This window comes from Pelodiscus sinensis, chromosome 24, assembly GCF_049634645.1.
Source record: "Pelodiscus sinensis isolate JC-2024 chromosome 24, ASM4963464v1, whole genome shotgun sequence".
NCBI lineage: Eukaryota > Metazoa > Chordata > Testudines > Trionychidae > Pelodiscus > Pelodiscus sinensis.
In genome coordinates, this window is record NC_134734.1 from 10112011 (window position 1) to 10133481 (window position 21471).

Below are 21471 nucleotides of genomic sequence, written 5' to 3' on the forward strand. Positions count from 1 at the left end.
ATCACTTACTAGTGTAGGGGCTATGACACATAGCAGTCTGTGATCTCCCATATCTCTCCCCCACCCACTCAGCACTAATAGGATTTAATACCCCCCTTTTTCCTCTCACTTTCAGCAGCTCCATCAAGTTCCCTCCTGGTGCCTGTCTCTGCTTGCCTCAATCTCACACCTTCGCAGGCTGGATCTGAACTGCGACAAGTTGCCCAGCTCCCCTGGCAGGGGGCATGAATGTGGGTTTTGGGAGAGGCAGGGCGGATGCAGCCGCTTCTCTGGCTAGAGGGTGACACAATTGGGGCAGAAGTGCTGTCCCCTATGGGTGTGGGGCTGGGGGGAGAGGGAGATCCTAACCTTTTGCAGTAGGAGGTGCTGTGGGGAGTGCAGGGCGTTCCCAGTTACCCTGACCCTGGCAGCCAGTGCAGACTGACTGCACCAACCCGACAGGCCACCAGATGGAGCCAGCTGCCTTTGTTTGCATTGGGCAAATACTCCACCCCCATGACCCCTCTTTGTGGGCTATAGCTCCCCCCTTCCCATGGCTCTGATACACAGACCCCGCCCCACTAAACCCCTGCCTGTGAGCACCACCCTGCTTGCTGGGGGAGAGCACCCCCTGCAGAGCTCCCATCATGCTGCCATCTCCCTTCCAAATTCTGTATCAGCCCAGCCCTGCTTAGCAGGATATCAGGGCTTCTATTCAACACAAAGTCCTGCCAGCCCCCTCCTGGCCTGTGGGGGGTGCTGGATAGTGCTGTCAAGTGTGGGGGATGGGGAAGGGGATCAGGCATTTTCATGCAGCTACCAGTTGAGGGCAGCTGGGGGTGGGGGGGTGGGAAGAGGAAGGGATGTGATGTGTATGAGAGCAATATGTTGCAATGGTTTGCAAGCAAAACAGAGGCTTCTTGGCCCTTGGAAACTTGGGGATACACTGCAATGGTCACCCTGTGGGGTGTCAGGACTCCTGAGTTCTCTCCTCAAGCTCTGGGAGGGGATTGGGGCTAGTGGATCAGAGCAGGGGGACTGGGACTGAGGACTCTTGGGTTTTCTCCTCGGCTGTGGGAGGGGAGTGGGGTCTAGTGGAAGGGGTGTCTGTGCCAAACCTGGGATCCAGATTCTCATTCCCCTCCACCCACCCTCCAGTGATAGTTTCTTTCCCTTTCTGAAGGGCACCTCCCTTGTTCCCCAGACTCCTCCTCAGGCACCAGGGTCTTGATTTTCTGCTGGGGCTGGAGAGCTTGGTGTCACTGGCTTTCAACTTCCCTGCAGCTCCACCTACAGAATCCCCTATAGCACCACTCCTGGCACTAAAATTATACTGTCCCCCCAAGTTTCCCCTCCCTGCCTACATCTAGGGGTGCTAATACACTTTTGTGTGTCATGCCAGCTTCCCTCCTGTTTGTCCCATTTGACCCCTTCTGCCCTGGATGGCTCAGGGGAACACGTCTTTTGCCCACAGCCTCCTCACAAGCCCCTCCTCACTTTCCCCAGAAAACCCAAACCCTGGAAGCTCGGTATGTCAAGAAATTCCAGCAAGCCTTGGAGATGTGTTCAAAGATCTCTGCTGGAAAGTGGTTTTCCATCCATGCAACTGTCTTGGGACAGGCCATGGCCCAAATTAATAGGAAACTCCGTTGCCCTTAAAACCAGCTGTCACATGAAAGTCATATGTGGGTCCTGCAGCTTAGCAGGCCTGGGATGGAAGTTTCCATCCCTGCTGTACCCAGCTTATCATGGTGTAGGATGCTGTGAGCCCAAACCGCAGCTGGGATTTATCAGCTTTAACCCATGCCTTGAGCTGGGAAACTAATAAGTGGTAAACAAGTTTGACCTCAGTCTCAGCCCATAAGAGTGATAAGAATGGCATTGAGCCAGGTACGTGCACACCTGGTAAACAACTGGGCTATGTCTACACTGGCACCCTTTTCTGGAAATGCTTAAAACGGAACAGTTTTCCGTTATAAGTATTTACGGAAAAAATGCGTCTGCATTGGCAGGATGCTTTTCCAGAAAAGCACTTTTTCCAGAAAAGCGTCCGTGGCCAATGTAGACGCGCTTTTCCGGAAAAAAGCTCCGATCGTCATTTTCGCGATCGGGGCTTTTTTGCGGAAAAGACTCCTGGGCTTTCTACACTGGCCCTTTTCTGGAACAGTTTTTCCGGAAAAGGACTTTTGCCCGAACGGGAAAAACACTGACAATTTTACAGTAGATCGTCATTGCTGTTCCGGAAAAGCAAGCGGCCAGTGTAGACAGCTCATAGCTTATTCTGGAAAAGTGGCTGCTTTTCCGGAATAAGTGGCCCAGTGTAGACAGCCCCGTAGTATAACTATGTAGGGAGTCCCGTGTCCATTGAGTCTCAACAGGGACCTAGACCTCCAAGGGTGTCCTGAATCCCCCTAGCTGGAGCCACATCCACTGCGGCCAGATGTGAGGTAACCAGAATGAGACTCCCCGCAGACCTGGAAGGGTGTAAGCATTTCCAGGTGCCTGTTACTCTTATATGCATTGCTTTGCCTATGCTGAGATTTGTATTATTTTACAAATCTATTTGCCAGTATTAAGCCTGTAATCAGGGGCGGATATAGGGCAGGGTGAGCTGGGCGGCTGCCCCGGACCCCATGCTTCAAGAAGCCCCGCGCATGAGCCGTGGCAAAGGGGGGCCCCGCAAAATTGTGCTGCCCTGGGCCCCGCAAAATGGTCATCTGCCCCTGCCTGTAATAGTAGTGACGTAGTGAGATTAATAAAAGCAACTATTTATCCCTAATCGACTCTGTCTTGAAGCGAATTCACAGCCCTGTTGGGCCCTGTGTCTGTGAGTTGACACCAGCGAACCCTGGAGTAATTTTTAAACTAACCTCCACAAGTGGTTCTCAGTGAAGGAATCCTCCCTGCAAAGTCCTCTGGCCTCCCCCATGGGAGGAGACAAGAGGCCAGGTTCAGTCATGGCCTTTGAATGAATGCAGGGTTTTTAAAGAGACTGGGAACCCTCTCTAATCAGATTTGGCAATCGAATGTGAGGGAGGAGGGGAGGAGTTCAAATTGACCCCCCTCTCTGCCCCTGATCTCACCGAGAAATCCCACCTGGTAAATTTTGCTTTGTGAAGTTCCATCCCAGGCCCCAAACACTCTCAGCCCTGCCAGATTGTCTGGTTCTAAGAAGACCCAAGAAAACCTTCCAGCTGAAGAAACCCACCACACCTGGGGATGTATATGTGCGTGCAGAAATAAAAAGATTTTTTTAAAGTCCTTTCCCAACCCAAAACAATGTTCAAATCCACGTCTTTCCTCTCCAAAACCATTTTACCCACCTGGATTAAAAGTGACTTTCTAAACTAAATCTGCCTTTTCCTACCCACACAAAGAACTGTGCTGGGCATTCACCACATAACCCTAGAGAAATTTCTCTCTTTTTTCCTTTCTGTGCAAAGCAGATCGGGGAGAGGAGGCTGATGTCTTTCTTTTTGTGTCAAGCGACCGTGTAGCTGATTATTCCTGACAGGAAGGTGGAGAGGCAGGGAGAACTGAGCTGCGAAATATTCCTGTCTTGTAGCAACCTTGCTTGGCTTTCTCTGCTGTTTTATTTGTGTGCTGCTGTTCATTGGCTAGAATTTAATACCTGATCCTGTTTCCACATCTTCCTTCATGTCCAGACTCCAGATCCCGGGCTCTCTGTTTGTGTGTGTGTGTGTCCCTCTGTGTTTCTTTCTCTCTTTTTTTCCAGTTTTTCACATTCACCGCTTCTTTTCTCCTGCTCCTCCTCCTTTTTGCTTACTTCCATTCTGTGTGCTCATCTCTGGAGTTACTCAGTGCTGAACCTTTAAAAAAAAGAAAGAAAGAAAAAAAAACCCATCTCACCAAAGACAAGGATTCCAGGGGGTGCTTTCAAATGAATTCCTCCCCTCACCCTCCCTTTCTTGTGTCTCACAACATTGTGTCCTCACAACTCAGGGGAGCTGAGAGCAGAAAGGCACAGAAGAGAAGTGGAGGAGAATGCTCTGGCTCTCTGTGTGTATAGATGTATGTTTTTCTCCAGAGCTAGCTTCATCTCTGAAGATGGCATTAGGAGCTTGGAAAAACGCACACACACAACTTTCTAGCTTTATGGCAAAGCTTGCATGAAAAATCCAGGCAGGAAAAAAAATTCATAAAACTTTACCCAACCAAGGGCTTGCAGAGAGGGAGCTGGGAGCAAAGTCGTAAAAGTTTGGGATCAGCTTAATTTTTTGAAGTGTGTGTATGTGTGTATGTGTGTGATTCTCCAGAAGAAAACAGAAAGAAGAGGGGTAAACATTTCCTTTCCTTTGCAGTCATGGCATTGGGGACTTCATTGCTTGGATTTTATATAGGGCTACTGTTTTCCTTGCTGGAATTGTGGATTATATCCGCTGTGAGTTTGGAGCCAATATACTGGAATACAGCAAACAAAAAGTAAGTGGGGAAAAGGGAAAAATCTTGGTTTTCTGTTATAAAGAGGGAATGTATGGGGGGAGGGAAGGACCCCCCCCATGTTTGGAATCACTGGTTGCTGGGATTAATTTTAGTTGCTGCAAATCTCAGAGGAGAGGGGAGGAAAAAAGTGAAGAGAAAAATAAATGGCAAGCCCCCCCCCCCATCTCATCAATTTCAGGTGTAACTGACTAATGTTTTTTACAGTCATCTGTGTCTATTTCACTCCCTAAAGGCTGAAATGTAATCCTCTTGGAAAACTTTTTTCTTTCCCTTTTTACCGCCTCTTCATTCCACCCAGTTTGAAAAGTATGTTTGGTGGATGTGTGGGGAAGGGGGGCTGTTCTTCATAAAATGGGATTTTGTATCCCTTCAGTCTAGGACAATGTTTTATTTAAAAGAATCAGTTTCTGAAATTGGTGGTCTTTTAAAATTATTTTTTAAAATTAGGAAAAATCTGTTTTTATTGTAAAGTTGAGATGTTCTGGCATTTAGAAAAAAAATCTAGTGGCCTTTAGAAGTGGGAGAGGGTACTGGAGTATGGGTGTGTAGGAGATGGTGGTGTTTGAGGGAAAGTTTGTGCATCAAAGAGGGATGTGTGTGCATTTTGGAAGCTGCTTGCTCTGAATAGTTTGGGTGTCTGGCTTTCAGTCGCAGCATTTGAGCGGGTGGTGTATAAGTGTGTGTATTCCAAGTTATTTGTGTGCATTTTTCCTAGTGCCTTCAGTCAGTGTGTGTGAAGTATGTGTGCCTAATGGAGATAGTGGATTTATATTGGTGGTTTTTTAAAGTTCATTTGTGTGTGTGTGTGTGTTTTGACTCCATGCATCTGACAAATTGTTTTTGTCCCATGAAAGCTTATGCCCAAATAAATCTGTTAGTCTTTAAGGGGCCACAGGACTCCTTCTTGTCCTTGCACTTAATTCTTCCTGTGAGTAATAATGCCAGTGTGTGTGTTTAGCTTTATAGTGGTGACTTCTTAAGTTGTGTGAGCCTGTGTGGTTTGCTGTCCCCTTGAAATTATTTAGTGGGAATGTGTGTCTAATAAATGGGTTCATCCCGCTCTAGATGGATGGCTTCTTTAAAGTTACCTTTAGGTCTTGAGCCATGTTGTGTGGCTCTGCATAGCCCACAGAAATTTTCATTTTTGATCACCACCCATGCAACCTCTGTTTGTTGAAGATCTGAACAATGTTTTATGGGGTTTGAGAGCATACCCAGCCCCCAGTGTTAATATACGCTGGCATTTCTCTGCCCGTGGATCTAGAAAGTATCTATTTTCCTCCCTTCTGGCTAGATTATTCCACAGGACTGCCAGGCTGTTCCATCCACTAGGAATTGTGGTGACCCACCCCTCTGGGCTCAGTCAAAAGCCCCTTCCCCATACTGAGAAAATGACAAAGTTTTCAGGGGTTCAGTGGGTTTGCGAGCATGGAGTGGTGTGGAGCTTGGTTCGCCGCCGTTTGCCAGAAATATGGAACATAACTGTGATTCATAAATGCTACAATTATCCCATCAGCATGTGTCAGCGCTTCCTAGCAACAAATAAATATTCTAGCTAATGGATCTATTTGTCTAAATCATTTCCACACACACACACGCCCCCTGAAAAGAGGGTCCGCTGGCTCCGTAAGGCCTCAGCTTACAGATCAGGGAGAGGGGTGCTTTCAGCTCCTGTTCCCCTCTTTCTGGGTGGATGTTTCTTTCCTTTCATTCCCCCATCCCCAAAGGATGGGAGACATGATTTTAAAAAGAGAGGGGCTGCTTTATTTTTAAAACATATTTATTTGATGGCACAAAATAAAAATAGCACATGAGCTGGTAGCTACATTTGTGGGCGGGGACCGATTTCATTGTCACTAATGGAGTTGGGACTTGGCGTGTGTGTGTGTCAGGGGAGTAAGAAATAAATGTTGCTATTTTTTTAAGCCACTTTTTTAAAGAAAAGACAACTAGGATTGCTTGGGAGTTGATTTAGGTTCTATCCCTCTCTCATACACACACTCACACTAGTCTCCAAGCACATGGATCATTAAAGGTATGAAGATGCCGGAAGATGCCCGACTGGCTTATGGCTAGAAAATGTTCAAAATGTTTTCAAAATATGCCCTGAACACCAAGTCCCATTTTCAGAGGCCCAGTGCCAAGGTGTTGCCAGTTCAGAGCTTCCCGCACCTCTAGACTGTCTGCATCAGTTACACATGTACAAAAAAAAAAAAAGATTTAAGGACCTGAGGCCTCTATTGCAACAAATGAAGCCCTGCTTAGGCCTCTTGGATAAATCTGTAGGAGCAAGGTATCAAAATCCCTTGGGAGAACTGGACTGTAATAGCCTGATGCTCCCAGGCAGGCTTCTGAATCTCCTAGGCCCCTTTGAATAATTGGACTGTGCTTGCCCCTCGCTTGGGCGTCCATTCCACATTACCAGCCGAGGGCCCTTCTTCCAGTGGTGGGAAGGGTTGCAAACCTCAGCAGGGATCTGCAGTGGTTGGGAGTGGGTGCGGCATCCCTGGACTGTACCCAGAACTGACTCCCATGGGCATCTGGCTGTTTCCGACGCCCATGGATATCGGCTAAGAATCCTGCCCTGTGCATACATGACCCATTGACTTCAGCTGAGAAAGCTAGTTTCCAGGAGATATACAGGATCAACCGAGGAGGGACTGTGTTTCTTCCTCTCTTGCACTCAGGGCCAGTGAGTTTCCGCAGCCTGGCCAGACACCAGTTTTTTCCAAGTCTCTCTGCAGCTCTGTATTGGTTCTTTGTCGATTGCAAAGGCAACTAGTTTTCTTGAAGTATGTCTGTCTGACACTTAATGTTTTGACACCCCAGTAGATCATCCTTGGCTGCTAGAATTTCTTAGGACCTGCGGAAACCCAATAGCAAAATAACTCTTCCCCCCACCTCTGGCAGAATCCATTTTTTCCATGCCACTCTTGGAGAAGTGGTTTTCTTTTATGTGACCCTCAAATACTCCCATTTTGGGGGGAGTTAATGAAGATTTTTGGTGTCAAATCTATCAGGAGCCATTGACTGATTTTTTTTAATGATCTTAAACAGTGGATGTTTTTGTAAGCGAAAATTTTGGGAGTCCCTTTCATGGCAATAACTCATATTTATTCCACAAACTCTGCCTCAGGCTCTGGTTTCGAAGCCACTTGACCATTTTCTAGATGCCAAGGCCAGAAGGGACAGAAAGTATATTGTGTTACTAGCTGCCCTGTAGTAGATATTAAGATTACTCCCAGTGAGTTCTGTAGGTGTTTAAAAAGACATACGGAAGTTTGCAACACTCACCCCGGTGCAGGTGGAGTTATTTCTCATGAACACTAGCCTTTGATTAAAATTAGGAAGGCAAATATAATGCACTAAGCAGCTGAAAATTAGTTTCTCTTATTAGACAGAGCAGCTTAACGTGTGCCCAATCTGGTGGATCAGTTCTTTATCACAAATGGTTCGTGGCAAATGTTTTAACGTTCAGGAGGAACACGGAGCAGAGCAGAGCAGAGCTTCGCAGTTGGGCCCAACGCCGATTTGTGTGACTTCTCAGAAAACCTTTAACGCAGGCTTCCCACAGGCTCACCCTGGATTGAGAGGCGGCCGCCTCTGAGGTGGGGAGTAGCTACTGGATAACTTTCAAGATGGCCTCCACTTATATGTGATAAGAGAGACTTATTTTTAAGCATGTTGACTTGCAAAGGTGTAAAATGACGGTGATACTGTCTCACTGTGCTAGAAATCAAGTCCTCCGATTAAATATATAAGTAGCAAACATTCAGCCCCCTCCGATCAATACAAATCTACAGCAGTTGATCTTATTAAATAGCAAATATTTGAATGCCCAAAATCAATACAGCACGGCGTGCCAACATACTTTCAAATTAGATGCTGATATTCAACAAAGACGTGCCAAAGAGAAAGACACGGAGTTTACTCCCCAGCATGGCCCCCTCCTAACAAAAATCAGCGCGTCTCTTGTGAAGGCATGTCTTTGAACCAGGCCAGTAGGCAAAGAATTTACTGAGAGATATCTCCAGGCTGTGGTACTCACAGAGCAGTGCCTCTCAATGAGGGCTGCGTGCTAGACAGCACAGGAATACAGAGATCTGAGCCCCCTGGTGTGGTTTGGTGGGGCAGGAAGGAATAGCCGGTGAGATGTTCTGCCCCAACCTCTGTAAATTCATGAAGGCTTGGCCCAGGCTGGCAGAGGAAATACAGGATAAATTCCCTGGAACTCCCACTCCTAGAGAGAGACAGTGCAGCTGGTGAGCCCATGGCCAACAGGACTCCTGGGTGCTAGCCCTAACTCTGGCATAGGACCCAGCAGTCTTGGCTTCCAGCCCTGGCCCTGCTGCTCACATTAACCACCAGCTCCCATTCTCAAGCTAAGAACCCAGGAGTCCTTGCTCCCATCCTCCCCTTACTCTGGCCCACCAGATTCTACTCCCTTCCCAGAGCCAGGGAGAGAACCCAGGAATCCTGGCTCCCGGCCCCCTGCTCTAACCCACCAACTCCCACTCCCTTCTGGAGCTGGGGAGAGAACCCAGGAATCCTGGCTCCCAGTCCCCTGCTCTGACCCACCAGCCCCCACTCCCTTCCGGAGCTGGGGAGAGAAGCCAGGATGTCACTGAATTCACTGACTCTGCAGGGTCACCCCCAGCAGGCCTGATAGGAACATGCCCAGAGACAGGGAAGTGACTAGGGATTTCTTGAACATTTATCTGACGAGGGTGGGACAGAATCAGTTTCCTGGAGCCCCTGGTGGGGTCTGACTCCATCTGACTCCACTGCAGACAGGGGAAAGTGTATGTGGTGGTTAGAATGGAGGCATGGCTTGGAGCTAGGACTGCTGGGTTCTTTGCCAAAGGAAGGGAGGAGGGTGCATGTGGTACCCCTCACCTAGAGCAGGGAGTCCCTATGTAACTAGGCACCTTGTCCCAGAGGTGGCTGCATCTCAGCACCAGGTGAAGGATCCCTGGGTAACGGGCTGCCCCGCCCCAGAGGTTGCTGCCATTTTGGAGGCTGTTTTGCTTCTGTTTGTTCCCTGAAATCAGCAGCTTTGGCAGGGGGGAAGAGGGAGCTGAGAGGTCTCTGTAGCCAAAAGGTCAGGGGGTGTCACAGAGCAGGCAGGGTGCAAAGTTGCACCTGTTGTAGGGCACAAGGTGGGAATCAGACTTGTCTGCTCTGGGCACAGAGGGCGTTTCTCATGCCTTGAGGGTGAGCAGCCCATGTTTCTGCATCCCTCGCCCTAGGGTCTGTCATGGAGGCCATGCTCGGGCCCACCCTTATGCTGGGACGTGGCATGCTGCTGGGGGCACCGTGCGGCCAGAAGAGAGGGATCTCGTTGGGTCCCAGATACTAATGCAGCCAGCTCCCCATTGGCCTTCCCCTCACCCTGAGGCTGGTCTGTGGCCAAAGACATGGTGGGAGGGCCGGAGTCATGGCTGGCTCAGGGGGGGAAGGAATGGGGCACAGGATCTGTTCCCTCACTGACATCCCCTCTCCGGCAGGTTCCAGGCGGCAGGCGGCTACATCTTGTACCCACAGATTGGTGACCGGCTGGATTTGATCTGCCCGCGCTCCCGCCCACCTGGCCCCTTCTCCACAGATGAGTATGAGTTCTACAAGCTGTACCTGGTGCCAGTGGAGCAGGCGCGGGCCTGCGAGATCCTCCGCATTCCCAACCTGCTGCTGACATGTGACCGTCCTGAGCATGATGTGCGTTTCACCATTAAGTTCCAGGAGTACAGCCCCAATCTTTGGGGACACGAATTCAAGAGCAATCAAGAATATTACATCATCAGTGAGTACTCAGATGCCTGGGATCTTGCTTGGTTGGGGGGAAAGGGGGCCTGGTGGTTAGAGCAGGAGGGCTGGGAGCCAGAACTCCTGGGTTCTCTTCCTGGCTGTGGGAGGGGAGTAGGATACTGCATTAGGTTTGATCAATTTTCATCTGGGCAGGAGGCAAAGGCTTAGTGGAATTGACAGGTCCCTGTGTAACCAACTGCTCCACCCCAGTGGTGGCTGAATCTCAGCACTGGGGTGTCCCTGTGTGACCAGTTGCTCTGCCCCAGAGGTGGCCACATCTCAGCATCCATGTAACTGTCCATCCCGCCCCAGAGGTGGCTGCATCTCAGTGCTGTGTGATAGACCATATTTTTAGGATCTGTCCTGTCCCTGGAGGGGAGGAGAGGTGTCCCTGGAGGGGAGGGAATTTTACGGGCTGTTCCTAACTCTTAAGTCTGTCTGTTATTCTGTCTGTGTGTCTCCTGCCCTCCTACATTGTTTGTCACTGAGTCAATTTTCACCATCCACAAGCCATTGGCATCTGTTGTCTTTTCCAGTCCCTGCAACCTCACCTTTACTGATGCCCCTCCCTCCTGCCCCGCAGGTGCTACTAACCCAGCCCTACCCCTCCTCCTCCTGCCAGTGCCCCTCACTCTCAGTCCATACCCCCTGCCAGCCTAGGCTCCCCACAGCTCTGCTGGTGTCCCTCACTCCTCACCCGCAGCTCCTGCTTGCTGAGTCCACCTGATTCCATGGAGAGCTTCCAGCCAGGATCAGAGGATTTGAGGCCTGGAGGGAGGGCAGAAATGGAGCCCCAAGGTGACCTCCCCTGAGTCCAGTGTTGGCTCCTAGGCATGGGGGGTTGTTTGTCTGGGGCAGGAGCTTTCAGCAGGAAATATTTTAGACTGTTGTCATGGATGGGATGGATGCACAAGAGAATGGGGCACCATGTATAGGGCAAATGCGTGCAAGGAGTTTTGCACAGACTGGTGTGCGCATTAACTGGTTATATGTGCAGACTGGTGAGCGTGTGCAAGGGGTATGTGCATAGACATGTATATGCATGCAAGGACTGTATGCACATGCACCTTGTGGGCATATTCAAGGCATGCTTGTGTATGCTCTGGGTATGTAAGGACCCAGGGTGAAGAAGGCATAGAGCAATGTGCGAGGGTGCACAGCCAAAGGGGTGAGTGTGCCTGAGCAATGGCTACAAGGAGACAAACCAGTGGGAGGGTGGACATGTGCTCATTGGATGTGCCAATTTGTGTACACTGTGTGTGCATGTGTGCACACGCTGGAGTATACATGCTTGGGGGAAATACTTACAGGATGTATGAGAGGTGTGTATGTGAAGAGATATGGCTGTTGTATGCCTACCACTTGTCAGAGTCACCAGGGGAGCCTCATTCTGTGTCCCGCCTCCACTGCATACACTCTTCCTTGCACACTGAGCTGCTCTGCTCCTGAGTGCCTTGTGCACTGCCTCCTTGGCTTTCACAGTTGCATCCCCCCTCCATAAAGCATCCCCAGCCTTGCACACTCTTCATTATTTGCATACCACGACATATGCACACCCATGGTGCCTTTCACCTTTGCACACCAACCTTCTTGCCACACTCTTGTACACTCATGGACATGTTTGGTCCCTGTCTTGATTGGTTCTTTGCACACACTTACAACCCTCTTACACATACCCCAGGCCAGGAGCTGCACTAATACTCTGACATGATCACGCAAGCTAGCGCACGCAAAACACACCCCTGTGGTCCATTGAACATTCACCTGCTCACACTCACTCCTTTGCACACACGGCATGGGGGTTCAATCCCTTGCTCTCTCAATGGGTACCCTGCACACACACACACAGTGTGGATATTTGCTCCCTCACGTGGTCCATCGCTCAGTGTTTTGCACATACAGCATTGAGATTCATCCCCTTGCACTCCACCCTGATCCCTTTCTTGTACACTTTTATGGCCAAATCCCCCTTCTGTGCCACCCACAGGCTCTTGCATGCCCTCACTCCAGTATGCACAGCCTCCCATGCACATTCACCATCCCCTCCCGTCAGCTGGCACAAAATTCCGTAAAGGGCTTGTCCCCTAGTGGCTGGTGCACTTGCCTGTGTGTGAGTGTGCACGCATGCGAGAATGTGCACACGTGTGTGTGAAAGGTCGGGTTGAGCAGCTGCCACCCCACTTCCAGTCCAGCGGTTGCTGTGGGATATTTTCTCTTTTGAAATCCAAGAGTTGATGCTTCTGACATCTGGGTCATGCGGGGGGTGGGGATGAAGCAGCAAGAAGGGGATAGGATAGGGGAGAGGCTGGCCAGAATCAGTTGAGAAGGGGAAGGAAGGGGAGGGGACAGATTCTGCTCCTCAGGGGGAATCCACCTGCACAGCCTCCCCTCCCCATTAGCACCAGGGTGGCAGCGCTTCCACCCTCCACGATTTCACATCACAGGCCCAGGTGGTCTTTCCCCCATCGCTATGGCAACTGTCTCCTGACAAACCAGTGACTTCCTGGCACCATGGTAACAGTGCCCCAGCAATGCCCCCCATGGGGAGGTCGGCCAGGGCCCCCACCCCAGAGAGACTGTTCCCCACAAAGAGAAATGGGGAATGCAAGGTGGGGGGATGAGGCTCATAAGGGGGGATGGGTGTAACCTGGGAAGGGGACCTCAGACCCTAAAAAACTCCCTTCCTCCCTGACCCCTCCCACATTACCACCCCTCCAACCTCTGCTCCTTCCCCCATTACTATCTCTCTCCTCCCCATCCCCACACCCACCTCTCTTCCTTCTTGCCCCCTCCCCCTTTTGCACCCCTTTTCCTCTTTCCCTGACCCAATTCCCACCCCTTCTCTTCTCTGACCCCTCCCTCTCCCTCCCAGTCCTCTACCCATTCCCACCCTCCTCCATTCCCATCTCTTCCCTAACTTGCCCCCTCCCTTTCCCTTTCCCTTTTCTACCTCCCTCTACCATTTCCACTCCTTTCCATCCCTCTCTGCCCTTCCCCCAACATTCCCCCCATCTCCATCTCCTTCCCCTTTGCTATCTCCCACCTACCCGGGACCTGTCCTGTGTGAGTTATTAGTGGGGTCGGGAGATCATGTCTGGGGAAGGAAAGCTGCCTCCTCTCCTCAGTGAAGGGGCCTAGAGGGGATCCCTGTGGGGGAGGGAGAGTTGGCAGCAGGAGGGAGGGAACATGACACATTGAGGGAAGGGGGGTACAGAGGAGGGCAGGAGCATGCGGGGGGAGAGGAAAGAGCTGGTGGGGGAAGGGAGAGGTGGAGTGAAGAAGGAGCCAAAGGAGCTGACCCAGATTCTTGTTAGATGACTGTTCTGACCAGCCAGATGTGGAGCAAGGGGCAAGTAAGACAGGAAGTGACAGAACTGGAAAATGCCCCGGCCAGACACACTGTCCCAGAAATGGCTGAATCGCAGCACAGAGTGGTGATTCTCTGTGTAAGCATCTGCTCCACCCCAGAGGTGGCCGCATCTCAGTGTTTGGCAAGGGGTCCCTCTGTAACCCGCTTGCTGCTCCAAAGTGGCTGGATCTAATGCACAAATATTTATTACAGATATTTACAACATCAGGACTCCTGGGTCCAGAGGGGGGAGAGAGAGGTAGTTTCCTTAGAGCCAGCACAGGAATCAGACCTGTGGAGGGTGGCGGGCTGTCATGGAGTTGTGTGGGGATCACTGGGCAGGTTTTGGCTGCAGCTCAGTGGGAGGGTGTCTGGGGGGGGGGCCCTCTGCTCTGGAGATAGCTCTATATGGGTCTCTGGCAGTGGGGAGCCATGGAGGGGTTGTGTGGGGGCCTAGAAGGGAGGGGGGCTGTGGGCAAGGTTCTCAGGGGTGGGCTGGTTGGGCAGATACCCTCTTTGAACCCCCCGCCCCAACCCCACGCGGGGCAGTGAAAGGGTCCAGCCATGCATAGCTAACCCGATGCGACGGCCCAGCTTGCCAGTGCCCCGGGCACCTGCCAGAGCCAGCCTGCCACCATTGCATGCACGCAATGCCCCCCCTCCGCTCCCCAGGGACCCTGGCATCCAGACAGCCATTCTCACTCAACCTTGGCACTGATTCCCACTCCTAGCCCCATGCTTGGTCTGCTAGACCCACCTGCTCTACAGGCCTGGGGAGAGAACCCAGGAGTCCTGGCTCCCAGTCCCCCGCATTCTAACCTTGACTAGAGATTAATGGACACCGGCAGGGCGGAGGGAACCCAGGGCTGGGCTAACAGGGGCTGCAGGTCGGGAGTGAGGGGCACTGGCAGAGCTGGGGAGAGCCCAGGACTGGGCTATGGACTGTGGATTGCAGTTTGGGAGTGAGGAGTATTGCTGAGTCCCACTCCCCCAACCCAACAGACACACATTAATCTCCCCACTGAAATCCTCTTACCCCTAAAATTCATGTTGGGTCCCCTAGGCCGGGGGTTAAAGGATATTTAATGATTCCCCAAGGTCTGAGCATTGAGCCTAAGTGCCCCTCACTGTCCACTTCAACCTTCAGCCCCCAGCTTCTGGGCCACAGCCTCACCTCGTTAGAGCAGGGAGCTCTGGGAGAGAAATAGGGACTGGTGGTTAGAACAAGAGATTTGGGAGCCAGGACTCCTGGATTCTCTTCCCAGCTCTGGGTGAATAGTGGGGGCTGGTGGGCTAGAGCAGGGGGCTAGGAGCCAGGGTTGGGGAGTTCTGGGTAATACTAGGGTGTCTTTGAGGGCTGGGGGCTTCATAGTCCCTGCGGGTCCATCCATCAGCATCTGCCAATGCTGTGTTTCGCTCAGAACAGCAGAACAGCTAGTAACACAGCGAGGAGCTGTGTGTGTGTGTGTGTGTGTGTGTGTGTGTGAGAGAGAGAGAGAGAGAGAGAGAGAGAGAGAGAGAGAGAGAGAGAGAAATACAGGCTGGTGTATAAGATCCAGCAGTGTGTCTGTAAGATCCAGGCCTATGTATGTGTATCTGGAGTCTCTGTGGGTGCCACCCTGCCTGGACCTAGAGTCGTAAACACCCATGTCTAATGATACCTGACACACAGCAACAAAGAGCTCGCACACCATGGCCACACAAGCCCACACACACAACACACAGACAGAGACCAAGCCCCGGCCACGGTCAGATGCACCGAGCCAAACCGACAAACTGCCCATGTGACAGGGAGCGACAACACACACACATCTAGGGTTACCAGGTAGACCCTCGCAAAATACTGGACACACTTGATCGTGGGGGGGGGCTAGTTGGGAGGAAGGGGGGGCGGGAAGCAGAGTTGGAGGGATCGGGGGGGGCTGTACAGGAGGAGGGGGGCTGGAGGAAGGGGGGCGGAAAGCAGAGCTGGCGGGGGGTGTGGTGCAGCCACTGTCCGCAGCCGGAGTCTAACACGCAGGCACTCGCTCTAGTTGCTAGTAGAAGCCAGGAGGGGGCGGGGGGAGTGGCTGGGAGCCACTCCCCATGCCCGGCTGCTGCACCAGAGGCTCCCAGCTGGGAGGCGAGGCCACGATTGGCGGTCTGAGCCTCTGGTTGCATGCAGAAGCAGAGCGGGAGGAGTGGCTGGGAGACCCAGCAGCTGCCCCCGCCCCGCCCCGCCCCGCCCGGCTTTTGCACACGACCACAGGGCTCCCAGCACCAATCGCAGCCTGCCTCCCAATCGCTCCCCTGCCCCTGCCAGGCTTCCGACTGGCGCCCAGCTGGAAATTCAGAAAATATCGGACATTGCACATGTCCGGTATTTTCTGAATTTTTCTACTGGACAGAGGGCACACATACTGGACTGTCCAGTAGAAAACCGGACACCTAGCAACCCTACACACATCATACCCAGCATCCCTATGCAGAGTCACCCCCTGCCAGTCCTCTGTCCTGCATGGCACGGACCCGCCCTGACCAACACTGCCTCATTGGGAACTGCTCCCCTAGCATGCCCGGGGCCAGCCCTGCCTGCCAGGGGAGAGTGCCCCCTACTGTCCACTCTAATATCCTTTCTCTCCCTGCAGCCACCTCAGATGGTACCAAGGAGGGGCTGGAGAACCTGAAAGGTGGCGCCTGCCTGTCTAAGGGAATGAAAGTCATCTTGAAAGTCGGACAACGTAAGTCATGGAATAGGCATGAAGGGGGGCTCAGCTGGGGTGCTCTCCCCTGGCAGGCTGGGCTGGAGCAGGGTGGCCCTAGGGGGCGCTGTGGGGCAGGGAGTGAGGCAAGGGCTCAGCAGGGGGTGCTCTCCTCTGGTAGTCCCTGGCTTTCTCCCAGCTGGATTGATTTGGCTGATTCCCGCTGAGCCCCTCCAGCGAGCTAATTAGCGCTGCATGATTGGAGCAGGGAGGGAGGGTGGTGAGAATGCAGGAAGGGAAAAATAGCAAATGGGGGAGGGGAAAGTGGGAGGAGCTGGCTCTGTGATTGGCAGCTGCCAAAACCCCCTCCAGCAATTCTAGGCTCCTTTCCCATGGGTCCAAAATTACAGAGAATGACCTACAGCCTCTGGGGCAGCTTCTGTGCAACCATCCCTTTCCCCTCCCCCATAGAGCTGGAGGGGCAGGGCTGGGTTAACAGGGGCTGTCAGCTGGGTTGGAGCCCAGGGTTGGGTTAGCAGGGGCTGTGGGTTCTGAAGTGAATGGGGGAGGGGTGGTCCTGAGTACCATAGATTCCAATTGTGTGTGGAGCCCCCTCCTGGCTGGGTGTGGTACTGCAGCACAGTGGGTGCAGTCCCAGGGGGTGAGGTGGGATAAATAGGGAGATTGTGGGGATACAGAGGGTTCCACAGTCAGCAATGGGGAAGGGTCTGTTTGGGTCCCCTGCTCTGTGTGCTCCATCCCTTCCAGACATCCCTCATCACCCATGCATCTCTCCTTGCCCCCTCAGATCCTGGTACAGGTTCCAAGTCCCAGAAATCGGGACCAGAAATGCCGCCTGAGCAGGCGCGTGGGACCCTGGGAGGAGCAGACCCCAGCAAGGAGAGTGGTACAGGTACAGAGCTGCCCCTCATCCTCCACCAAGTATTGTGGGTGCTGCCCTCCAGCCCCCAGTGCTCTCTGTCCCTGTGCTCACATCGCTCCCCGACCACATGCATTCTCAGAAGGAAACTGAATAAAGTCACGTCAGTGGTAGAGTTGTGGAGAGAATCCAGGACTCCTGGATCCCAGGACCCCCACTCCCTCAGGAGCCCACGGCTGGGGGTCAGGGGAAAGCGGCACCTACAAAGTGGGAGAGGCAGGAGGCTGGGCTAGTAGGGGCTGCAGTTTGGGATGAGAATGTTATGGGGAGGAAATGGGGAAACCCCCTTGCACTAAGTGGAGTTGTTGCCATTTAAATGCAGCCCCTCGTCAGCTCTAGGAAGGGACTGGCTGGTTCAGGGGGACTGGGAAAGAGCCCCTAGGGATGTATGGCTAGTTGTGGGGCTGGAGGTGGAACTCAGCCTGCTCCTCCTGCCCCCAGCTCAGCATGAAGAGGTTAATGGCCACTGTGGTTCCCTGTCCTGGAGGGAGAGGCCAGGGTTGAGTCTGATGGATGCTGATGGCTGTAAAGGACCCAGGTGTCCAGGGCTAGGGAGGCATCAGAGAGACAATTAGTTTTGTTAACTGGCTTTGACAGACAGGAAGGGCTCAGAACCTCCCCGCCCGCCATCCCTCACACAGCCAGCTGCCACTGTGAATGGGGAAGGGGATGCCAGGACTCCTGGGTTCTTGCCCGGCTCTGTGAGGGGAGTGGGAACTGGTGGGTAGAGTGTGTGTGTGGGGTGGTGGAATGGAAGCCAGGACTCCTTGGTTTTCTGCTCTTAGCCCTCTCTCTCTCTCTCTCCCCCCCCTTCCCCAGGTGCTGGGAACTCAACAAGCCAGGCTGGGGGTGAAAATGGGCCCCTGCCCCAGTCCAACGTGCCAGTGGTGGCTGGGGCGGCGGGAGGTGCCACCTTTGTGGCACTAGCAGCAGCAGGTGTGGCAGGGGCTGTGTGCTGGCGCCGCCGGCGGGCCAAACAGAGTGACACTCACCACCCGTCCCTCTCGTTGAGTGGCTTGAGCAGCCCGAAGCGGGGGGCTGGCAGCGGGGGTGGGAACAACAATGGCTCAGAGCCCAGTGACATCATCATCCCACTACGGACTGCGGACGGTGCCTTCTGCCCCCACTACGAGAAGGTGAGCGGAGACTATGGCCACCCCGTCTATATCGTCCAGGAGATGCCCCCCCAGAGTCCTGCCAATATCTACTACAAAGTATGAGAGGGGGCCTGGGCCCTCCTGGCCCTGGTGATGGACATACGCCTCCCCCAAGGTGGACCAGCTGCTCCCTAATGCTGGTGGGGTTAACCCACAGCAAAGGTGGCTCCCCCTCCTGCACTGGATGGAGACAACACCCCCTGCCCCCCACATGGACAGCTCCTGGCACAGATGGAGTTAACAGACTGTGAAGATGGACTTCCTTGTACTGAGCGCCCGGGCACCAACAGGGTTAATGGGGATTGGGGTTCCCCACATCTCCCATTCTTCTTTCTGGGGGTGGCTCAGAGGGGGCCCCTTCCCTAGTCACTCCAGCTCAGCTTCCCCATCCCTACAATCCCTTGCACCCAGGGCCCTGCTGCATCGGGGATGGGGAGCTGCCTCCCCACCCCTGCTGCATCGGGGATGGGGAGCTGTGGGGGAAGGGCAGGAGTGGCTATTTCATGTCACAGGGTAGGGTAGGAGGGAGATCAGCCCTTTTCAGGAGATTCCTCCCCGGGGGGTCAGTTTCATTCCTCCCCTCTTTCTGCCCAATCCCTCTTCATGTGGAAAAGTGGAGGGAGGGGTGAAAAGTTTGATTATTTTGATCCTTCAAGGCTCCACTGGGGCCTTTTCTATGCCACTGTTTGAAAATGTGATTCAGTAAAATGGCTGCAGGTCGCACACCCCACCCTTTTGATCAGAGAGACATTTTTACCTGAGGGGGCCAGGCATGGAGGTACAAGGGTGGACTCGTCTTTTTCACACACCTGCATTCTGCAAGAAGCGAACCTTAATCCACAGGAATTGAATCACAGAATCCCAGGGCTGGAAGAGACCTCAGGAGGACATTGACTCCAACCCCTGCCCAAAGCAGGACCAACCTCAACTAAAAGTGACATATTGCCTGACAGGAAATGAGGCACACAAAGCTTCTGGCTAAGGAGAGACTTGCTGTTTTTGGATGTGACTTCCTGTATTGTGTGGGACTGACTGTTTCTGGCTGGAAATGGCTCCAAGGCAAAAGAAATGGGGGAGGTGGAATCTTTGAGGGCTTTAACCAAGTTTTTTGACCTGGGAATTTCTTAGCTTTGTTGGTGGAATTTACTGTTCAATCACGTGCATTATAGAAGTTCTTGTGCATCTGTCTGGACACTTTTGATTATTTCAGACCCGTCTGTCCCCGTGTTTTTCCCCATGAGTCCACAAAGAGCGATTTTCACGCCTCTGGGATATGGTACATGAGAGAGGGAGAGGAGATATTTAATCTGAGGCCTTGTCTCATGAGGAAGCATTTTCTTCTAGGACATGTTTTCCCACTGTAAATAATGGGGAAAACAAAGCTGATAAAAGCCATCTACATGCATTTAGATCAGTTTAAGCCACTTAACTATAAACAGGCATCTGGCATAGAAGTAAAGAGGTGATTTAGAGGGGCCCTTCTTCAAACACAGCTGTGCCCCTGGGTCTGGTTTTGATGATACTTTTTGATCAAGGAAGACTATTCCAGACTGGAAGGTCACAGGGGGACCTGGCTGGCCTCAAAATGTGCAGATCTCTCTTTTTAAAAAAATGTAAACAGCCACATGCAGTGTTCCCTCTAAACTGCACCACAGCCCAGCTTCACAAGTGAATCAGCCCAGCCCAGTCAGAGGTTCAAGGTTCCATGCAGGGAGCTGACTGACTGGGTGGGGCTGATTAATCACCTGTGAAGCTGTGGTGCTGCTGTGCAGTTTGGATGGAACACTAGCCACAAGGTGTTCTGGGTCAATCCCTCTACCTCTGGGGGCCTCCCTGCCTGTTGTGCGAAATTTCTACTGGTGAGCCTTTGGGCTACGTCTAGACTGCAGGCTTCTTTTGGAAGAAGCTTTCCCGGAAGAGATCATCTGAAAAAACTTCTTCCGAAAGAGAGCATCCACACTGCCAAAGCCCATCGAAAAAGTGATCTGCTTTTTCGAAAGATAACGTCCACACTGAATGGACGCTATTTCACATGTAAGCTGTGATTACTATGCACGGAGTGGACACCAGGGCACCTGTGCTTTTTCCTCTTTCCTCTTCTTTCAAAAGAACTCCATCTTCCCCGTCCACACACGCCTTTTTCCGAAAGAGTTCTTTTGGAAAAAGGCTTCTTCCTTGTAGAAAGAGGTTTACCAATGTTGGAAAAACTCCTCTGTTCTTTCGATTTTTTTTTCAAAAGAATGCAATTGCAGTGTGAAGGTAAGTGAAGTTTTTTCAGAAAAATGGCTGTTTTAATGAAAAAACTGTAGTATAGACATAGTCTCAGGTTTGTTCAAGGCAAAGCCACTGGGGATCAGGGTGGGTGGGCAGACAAAAGCTGGATATAGTGTGTCTGAAAGGTGGATGGTACCCTCTGATGCCAATCCCCAGAAAGCCCCATCTGGAGGAGCATTATTTCACTTTCACTGCGGGACATCAGGTTGAAAATGGGGGTGGGCAAAAGTTCTTTGGAAAAGTCATTTCTGTGTCAGCCATGCCTTTGACAGAGTCTGGGTAAACGTGGCTAATCATGGTTGCATGACAGAGTGCTCTGGTTGATCCCAAGCTTTGGGGAAGGCTGAGCACAAGCGAATGGCTGGAAACTGAAGCCAGACTTGTTCACACTGGAAATTAGACCCCAATTATTAACAGCGAAGCCAGAAAACAATCAGTCCCAGGGCAGGGCTGCTCCCAGGGAAGATGAACTGGCTTGTTATCCAAGGAGTCCTTGCACCTTGAATGCCATGACTCTCCTGAGCTGCCTGCAGAGCCCAGCAAAAATCGAGATGGGTGTGCTCCAGAGACCAGCCACCCAGCTGCAACTGATACCTGCATGGGTAATGTTCTTGCAAAACACTACATCAGAGAACAGCTTGGGCAGAAATTTCACTCTCTAGAAAACGTATAAAGATAGGTCCCTCCAGCAAGGTTATTGCTGTGTTGGTCTGTTCATCCATTCTTGTTTGCACACACTGTCCGTCTATTCCTGTTCACATACTCTTTCCTTCTGTTCCCATCCATACCCTCTGTCTGTCTATTCCCATTCGCATGCTCTGT

At 52.1% G+C, this 21471-nt stretch overlaps 1 protein-coding gene across 1 annotated transcript; it reads left to right on the plus strand.

The window, feature by feature from the left end:
• The first annotated feature begins 3735 nt into the window (after positions 1-3735).
• EFNB3 (ephrin B3) lies at positions 3736-19555 on the plus strand. Its single transcript, XM_006112144.4, has 5 exons — positions 3736-4422; positions 9951-10243; positions 16225-16317; positions 17087-17191; positions 18038-19555. Exons 1-5 carry the CDS (start codon positions 4304-4306, stop codon positions 18436-18438), a joined length of 1011 nt encoding a protein of 336 aa, XP_006112206.2. The 5' UTR covers positions 3736-4303; the 3' UTR covers positions 18439-19555.
• Positions 19556-21471: the final 1916 nt, after the last annotated feature.

What these genes read in the sequence shown, in the direction of transcription:
- EFNB3 (XM_006112144.4), top strand. Translation starts at nt 4,304, where the DNA reads ATGGCATTGGGGACTTCATTGCTTGGATTTTATATAGGGCTACTGTTT. An exon ending in TCAAGAATATTACATCATCA is followed by an intron (nt 10,244 to 16,224) that starts GTGAGTACTCAG and finishes CTCTCCCTGCAG; the next exon opens with CCACCTCAGATGGTACCAAG. An exon ending in CATCTTGAAAGTCGGACAAC is followed by an intron (nt 16,318 to 17,086) that starts GTAAGTCATGGA and finishes TTGCCCCCTCAG; the next exon opens with ATCCTGGTACAGGTTCCAAG.